The 8184-nt window shown below is 41.8% G+C and overlaps 1 protein-coding gene across 1 annotated transcript; it reads right to left on the bottom strand.

Annotated features, from left to right (window-relative positions):
* Positions 1–4912: 4912 nt before the first annotated feature.
* LOC119314298 (two-component response regulator ORR42-like) lies at positions 4913–7072 on the bottom strand. Its single transcript, XM_037589035.1, has 3 exons — positions 6982–7072; positions 5541–5760; positions 4913–5423 (listed from the first exon to the last, which is right to left on the bottom strand). Exons 2-3 carry the CDS (start codon positions 5739–5741, stop codon positions 5226–5228), a joined length of 399 nt encoding a protein of 132 aa, XP_037444932.1. The 5' UTR covers positions 5742–5760; positions 6982–7072; the 3' UTR covers positions 4913–5225.
* Positions 7073–8184: the final 1112 nt, after the last annotated feature.

Here is an 8184-nt window from a genome sequence, read left to right on the forward strand (position 1 = left end):
GATGTGGGAACGCCATGAAGAATTCAATCGGGTGTTGCAGCAAGCATGGACAAGTAGGTCGAAGAGTGCAACAACGGCTGACGTGAGAAGCTTGGTACAGTTGCCGCAGCTTTAACCTCGTGGAGCTCACAGTCTTTCGGTTCTGTTAGAAAAGAGCTAAGAGTGTTGCAGCAAGCATGGACAAGTAGGCCATGCGGGCAACTGTACCAAGCTTCTCACGTGCATGCGGTTACACTACAGGGAAGAAATACTCTGGCGCCAGCTGTCACGCATCCAGTGGCTACTTGAAGGTGATAGTAACACGACATTTTTTTCACAGGAAAGCATCTGCCCGACAAAAAAAAGAATTGAATTGAGAAGTTAACCCGGGCAGATGGCATGATCTGTGAAGACCAGGAAGAGCTAGGTCATCTCACGACCGAATTTTGTAAAAATCTGTATGAGTCTGAAGGCACGGTGGGCATCGAGGAAGTCCTCTCGCACATTCCTTGTAAGGTATCGGCTTGAGATGAATTAGCAGTTGAACACCCCTTTTTGTGAGCAGGAAGTAAAGGAGGCGTTTTTTCAAATGTTCACAACAAAATCGCCACACTTTTTTCAGAAAGATTGGGACATCTGTCGTGAAGAGGTGACTGGTATAGTACTGCAGATTCTTGATGGCGAGGGTTCCCCGGAAGAGATTAACAAAACTTTCATTGTTATTATCCCCAAGGTATCAAAACCGACAATTTTTCTCAGTTTCGACCTATTAGCTTGTGCAACGTGATATATAAAATTGTTTTGAAAGTACTTGCTAACTGTCTGCAGCTTATCCTTCTGGAAATCATCTCTATGGAGCAATCTGCTTTTGTGCTAGGTAGACTTAGTACTGATGATGTGATCACCGCCTATGAGTGTTTGCATTATATGAAAGTCAGGAGAGGGAAGAAAAACACTTTTTGTGCTCTCAAGATTGACATGATGAAAGCTTATGATCGTGTAGAATAGAAATATTTGCAAGAGCTAATGCTCAAAATGGGATTCAGTAAAATTATGTCATGTGTGTCTTTGCTTTTTATGTGTTGTTCAATGGGGGTAAAATGGAAGATTTTAAGTCCTCAAGGGGACTCCGTCAGGGGGACCCCATCTCACCATACTTATTCCTTCTCGCACCAGAAGGTTATCATGTATCATAAAGGATCGGACCAATTCTGACTTGGCTTTGCGAATCAAGGTTGCAATATGAATGAGGCGTCTGACCGCCATGAAAAAAGGAGGAGGCACACGACGAACATAGATGACGACTTGACAATCCGAAGTCCAAGTCCCTATGAAAACTTTAGATACCTCAAAATTCTTTTAACTGCAGTCCAATGAGCGGCAGTAGGTGCATGCAAATATTGACATACTTTATTCATAGAATAGGAAATATGGGAGCATGTAAGAGTCCAATATTATAGTGCACCTACAACACTTCTGTAATTTGTTGCATCCTCTGGTCCGAGTGCTTCTCCACTCTCAACTGTGAGTTTTCCTGAAGTTGAGATTGGTGGTTTACACTTTTCCAAGTTTACACTTTTGAGTATGTCAGTGGTGTATTATTTTTCAGTGGAAGTACCATCTTTTAGCTGCTTGGCCTCTATACCACGGAAATAGTGAAGATCTCCCAAGTTCTTAAGGGCAAACTCCATCTTTAGGTCCTTGGCATACAAGTGGTGGCATCTGGAATTGTGTTAGCAACAATTATATCGTCAACATAAAAAAAGCACAAAATATGATGGTGTTGCCTTTACTGTAAAAGAACAATGAGATATCTGCTTTAGATTGTGTAAACCCAGGTTGTTGTAATTATGTTGTCAACCTTGAGTACCAAGCTTTTCGGGCTTGTTTCATTTCTTATAAAGTTTTATCTTACTTGCGACATGATGTGATGTTCTTTTGTGCTCATAACCTGGTGGTTGATGCATGAACACTTCTTTCTCAAGAACACCATGAAGAAATGCGTGCTGGACATCTAGCTACCGTAAACTCCACACTCTTGAAATAACAATAGATAGAACAAGTTTAATAGTAGCTACTTTCACAACAGGGCTGAAAGTATCTTCATAACCAATCCCAAATCTATGTTTAGAACCATTTGCTACTATTCTAGACGTATATCTATCTATGCCTCCATCTGGCTTTGTTTCTATCTTATAGACCCATTTACAGTAAATGATATTTTTGCATTTTTTAGCAAGAACTAAATGCCAAGTTTTGTTTCTCATAAGTGCCAGATATTCACTATCATCCATGGCTCCTTTCTATTCTTGATGAGCAAGGGCATCATATAGATGAGTAGCTTCACCGGTGCTAGTAAGAAATGCACGTTTGTGACTTTCATACCTTATCGTACCTTCTTTGTACTCCTTTATCTTGAAGATACCGATTTGTGACGTAGTGGTGCGTTGAGAAATTTGATACGCATGAGAGGCAGTTGTGAGATTTGATGGTGTTGAGGATCCAGGTGTTGTAGAATTTTCAACAGAGGAACTAGTCGTAGAAGATCCTAGCACAGCTGGCTCTTGATCCTATGTGGGCAGCAAATCTAGGTGGATCTCCCTCGTGATCTTGCCACCAGTTAGGGAGCCTCGTGTGGCAGTCTCCTGGGCCGCCTTCTTGGGTGAGCGATAGCCGCGGCTATGGGTGGGCCCCGTTTGTTCGCCTGGCCAGCCACAGTCTCGACCCGTTTGCACATAACATGCGATGACTCATGGAGGAATAGGTCATCCAGACCAGTGGGCTCCATGCGGTCGGCCACAGACTCATCGATCACTGTGAGCACCTCACTTGGTGCTGGTGCATTAGCCGCAATGCGCTTGGTGGCCAGATCTTTCTCGGATCGTGCGCTGCCAGTTCTGGCACAGTTGGCGGGATTCTCCTGTGATCTGGCACTGGTTTCGTCATCTTCTGCACGCATGAAATCATGAGTAGAATTTGCATTGTTTTCATTATTTGCAATTTTCTGAACTAATCACTTGATTAGTCCCTTTTAATTCACCTCATGATCAAAGATTAAACAAAGGTTTAGATAGGAGTGAAATTTCTGCACCAAGAAGGTTTCCTAAATTGGGATGAAGTTTCGCAAAAGGAAAAATAGTTTCATAAAAAACAACACCTCAAGAAATATAAATATGTTGTGTGGAAATTTCAAGACACGTGTATCCTTTGTGAAGATTAATGTAGCCGGTAAAGACACATTGAGTGGAACGGAATTCAAGTTTGTGACAATTATATAGACGAAGATTAGGATAACATGCACATCCAAATTTTTTGAGGGAGTTGTAATCTGGATTTTGGTCGAACAATCGTCCTAAGGAATGGAATTATCAATCACTTTGCTAGCTAAACGATTGATAAGATAAGTGACGGCAATAAAAGCTTCATCCCAATATTGAAGAGGTATTGTTGCATGCTCAAGAAGGGAAAGTCCTACTTCAACAATGTGACGATGCTTGCGTTCAGCTGGACCATTTGGTTGGTGTGCATGCATGCACGACACATGATGCTCAATGCCTATACTGCGAAGATAGAGTTGAGTTTCTCATACTATCCACCCTAGTCACTTTGCACCGTAATGGGTTTCTAATCGAAGTGTGGCTCCACAAATTTTGGGAATTCATGAAAGACAGAAAATACTTCAGATTTGAACTTGAGTAAGTAAACTTACTATAAACATCAATAAGCTAAGATAGTGTTTCTTTCTTCTAAAAGAATCTCGTGCATGACCCCATACTTCAATGAAAATAAGTTCTAAAGGAGCATGAAACACACTTTGGGACCTAGTATAGGAGAGCTGATGACTTGGCACATTGACAAATGTCACAAACAAACTCTTTATTCTCACTACCTGACAATGGAAAATTATCTTTATTCACTATTATTGATAAAGAATGTCCTAATAGTAGCTTGACTAATATATAGAAGACCACATTTAGAAATGGGGGAATTAATTGTAGCTTGACTAATGTGATGAATGTTCATACTTCAACCGCTTCGGTGGTGTGAACTTGGTCGTTGCCGAAATATTTCTCGCGGATGGCAAGCTTCTGTGCAAGCTTGATGTGGGGTAGCAAGATGGCCTTTCATAGGAGTAAGTTTGTCCTCGTAAGCTTCTCTGAAGGTAGAGGCCCGAGAGAGATGGCGGTGAAACTGGATGCTGGCGCAAAGATGGAAGTGGAAGACTAGGTAGTCAAGGCGCTCATGTTGGTTGCGAGTGTGGATGCGGAGGAAGTTGTGGTGCCGGCTATGATCTCTCTCTCTCTCTCTCTCTCTCTCTCTCTCTCTCTCTCTCTCTCTCTCTCTCTCTCTCTCTCTCTCTCTCTCTCTCTCTCTTCCTGGCTAGATTGGTTTTCTCTCATAAGAAGGCTAGATGCGATTGAGAGGAAGGGCTCTGATGATCATGTAAGCTTTTGAGGAAGCATATAGGAACCAAGCCGTGGCTTACAAGGAAGACGATTGCTAGGATTCATCTCGACAAGTTTACAGGAACAGGAGGTTTGAACTTTGAAGGATAAGAAGCAATGACGTTTTTTTCAGTACGTACCTTGAAGTGACAAGATGGATCGTCCGTTTTGGTTTTGGCGGATTCAAATAGACATACATGCGATGTGACATGTCTCATGGCCATGACTCACCCATGGAGTAGATGGATATATGCGAAGACGAAATAAGGAAAGACTTGGCTAGCCAGTTGGCTTGTGTGTGTACTCATATATACGTATAGGACAGGAGTACTAGTACGTATAGCGGTGTGTGTACGTGATAGAGAGAATAGAAACGATCGATCGCTGGCGTGTCTTACGTAAAGTTGCGACCTAGCGATATCAAGTCGATCGTAGCTACGTACTCTACTTGCTCGATCCAAAACTTTGTAGATCGCCAAAGATATACTTATATGCATCGAGCCAGTTCAGCAGGTACGTACTGTGAACCACGTGGCCACATTCCACATGCATGTGAATACAACCATTGGCACGGTGTCTAGTACAGTATCATCCAAATTACAATTTCGATAGTATCATCCAAGTGACCCAACTATGTCGGTAGCCTCTCTGCTTCTTCTTCTTCTTCTTGCTAATCACCGCCAGCCTTTAACATGACCTCAGGACTAAAATGACCTCATAACGGTAATAAAAAAAAATATAATGCATGCCAAAAGCTAGCTATGCATATGAGCTAGCTGTTTGTATTCCTCCATGGCTGGATCAAGCAAGCGTCGCTAACTGTTCTAGCTTCTTATTGATGACCTCCTGAATCATAGGCCCGACAGTCTCAGGCCTCACTGGTTTGGGCACAAAATCATCGGCACCGGCACTCATGAACGCCTCCATGGCGTTATCATCATCAGACAGCCCGACGATCTTCACATCAGTGGCTCCCATAGCACGGATCTTCACAACTGCCTGTCAAGTAACATGTACAAGAAACATTGTGTCGATGAGGTGACCACCCAATATGTTATGTTCAAGCACAAAAGGAAGAGAAAGAAATGGGAAAAATTAGCTAAAGTAAGTATGTACCTCCGGGCCGGTCATTATGGGCATGTCCCTATCACAAAAAACTATGTCGAACGTGTTGCCCTCGAGGAACATGTCAACAGCTTCTTTCCCGTTCTTCGCCAGAGTCATCTCGCAGTGAAACTGATTGCGCAGCATCGCGGAGACAACCATGCGTTGAACTGCCGTGTCCTCAACAAGCAATGCCCTCAGGGAGGATGCCATTATCAGCTTGCTAAAACAACTGCAAGAAAAGAGATTAGTTATTTCTGATCCACACCTAGCTAATAGGAAGATAAGCACACGTTTCATAGATCTCAGCTGCTGATATACAGTAACAGAGCTCTTCTGCAAAATCAAGCATGCATGCAGAATAAGCTGAGATCAGAGGTACGCACACTTTATTAGTTAGTCTCTACTTCCTCGCGTTCCGAAATATTTGTCTTTCTAGATATTTCAACAAGTGACTACGTACGAAGCAAAATGAGTGAATCTACACTCTAAAATATGTCTACATACATCCGTATGTTGTGTCCATTTGAAATGCCTAGAAAGACAAATATTTTGAAACGGAGGGAGTACTACTTAGTAGATTATTAAATGCTTTATCAGGGGAAGAGATGGAGATTTTCCCCCTACATAGATTAGGACAAAAAGAACAGGAAAAACCCCAAAAAGAAACTTAATTTGGATCGATAGCAACAATGGCAGAGACTGTACCATACTTGGATGGATAATTTCTCCACACACAGAAAGAATTTACAACATGCATACGGTCTCTACATAGATCCATATGCATAGCTTCATGCCGACAACAACCAGTGCAACAATATACATACAGATCCAAATTATACTCTGATGATTATATTATTTGTGTGTTTAGGCAGCGCATCTAACAATCTTGATCTTTTAACCAGGGAGCCAAATTAATTAAAAATAGTGTAACATCGTTGATGCAAAAAAAAAGGTAAAGAGAGAGAGGCAGAAGAAACAAATTAAGAAAGGAACAGATACAATCATCAGAGTACGTAGCTGCTGTTGCAAGAGGTACGCACGTACCACCTTCTTAATTGGTGTCTACCACTTCCTTCACCGGTCGGTCATGGAAAGATCAGAGAAAAGAAATAATTTGTATGCGAGGACAAAAAATAAGATCAAGAAAAATAAGAAAGTTAACTCTTTCTTATGCTTATTTTTGCGACATGTAGCACCGAAACACCACGAGGATAAGCTCAAAAAGGCAAAAGAACGCAACAAAAGAAATTGCAAACATAGATGCATATACATGGCTGCATAGATCAGAACAGATCAGGATGCACTAGCTTGTTTCACATGTATATATCTCCTCTAGCAAATTAATCTCTATCAATCATGTCTGCATGAACGGAGAGAACTAGTGGCAGATGCATGGCGAGAGAGAAGAAATGAAGAAGGCAGACACAGAGGGAGGAGAGTAGCTATGAACCTTAGTTAGAGCCTATGGTGTGGTATCTAGCTAGCTAGCTCTGTTGCTTGCAGCTTGGGGCTTTGGACCTTTGGTGGTGGGGTGCGCCTTGTACCCGGCCAAGATACAGGGGTATTTATATGGGTGGCCGGCCGATCTCCGCCGTCCATTCGTAACCGCGTTCCTTTCACACAGGCAAATATCGGCCTGATCAGCTGCACCGCTTTCTAATCCCAGCGGGAAAATTCAAATATTTCGCTGGCGTATCTTTGCGATTAGATGATATGGAGTATCCAAGATAGTATCTTGAGGTTTCTGGAAAGAAGTTACCACTTGCCGCCGCTCTTCTGTTTACTGTTTACATGCATACAGAGCAGAGAGATACGGTGGCGTCAAAGCTTGCCGATTATGTGGCACTACACAACGGGATGGCAGTTCATCTCGAGATCAAATAGATTGTGGTAATTCATTATTGGTTTAATTATGGCAGGAAAATCAGACGTATTTTGGATGCGCTGCCGAGATACTACAGAGAGATCCCGTCGTATATTGCGTCCAATGTATTCCAGGCTGGGCATTAATTAGTTAGCAAACTTCATCGATTCGCCAGACTCAGTTTTCCTAATCAGTTTGCCATCTTTAACTGCATTTCTAATGTAATTGAGCTGGCGGTTTAACACAAAATCCATCAGAATATACGTACATGAATGAATTGGACCAAATTATGTATACACTGCACTGCGCTTCTCTCTCAGAAAAATTATGTGTTCCAACCAAGAATTAAATATCTTTTTGGGACAAATTAAGGTTTAAATCGTTTATCAATATAAAACTGCTAAGAGACAGATGTACTAGTGAGCATAATCACTCAAAAAAACAAAAACAAAATCTCTAGAATATATAGTCTTACCCTAGCACGGAACATGTTCTATTGACGGTTCTGTCTTGCTCATCAATTGTTTTGTTTCTCCTATCATACGAGTGGTATCGGGCAAGTATGACTCTAGACCCATGACTACCGAGGCTTCAACTCCGGGCGTGGGACAAAACAAAAAGATCTGTATTTCCATAATAATATTATAAATTGTAAAAATATAGGCCTAAGCCCAAGGAGGATTAGCCCGGACCGGGGTTGGCTCCGGCTATTGTGCCTTCTCCCGATACAATAATCTTAATGTATTATCTAGGTAACAAGGGATCAACAATAGATAAATTTTAGAAAAA

The sequence above is a fragment of the Triticum dicoccoides genome, chromosome 1B (assembly GCF_002162155.2).
Source record: "Triticum dicoccoides isolate Atlit2015 ecotype Zavitan chromosome 1B, WEW_v2.0, whole genome shotgun sequence".
In the NCBI taxonomy this organism is placed as follows: Eukaryota; Viridiplantae; Streptophyta; class Magnoliopsida; order Poales; family Poaceae; genus Triticum; species Triticum dicoccoides.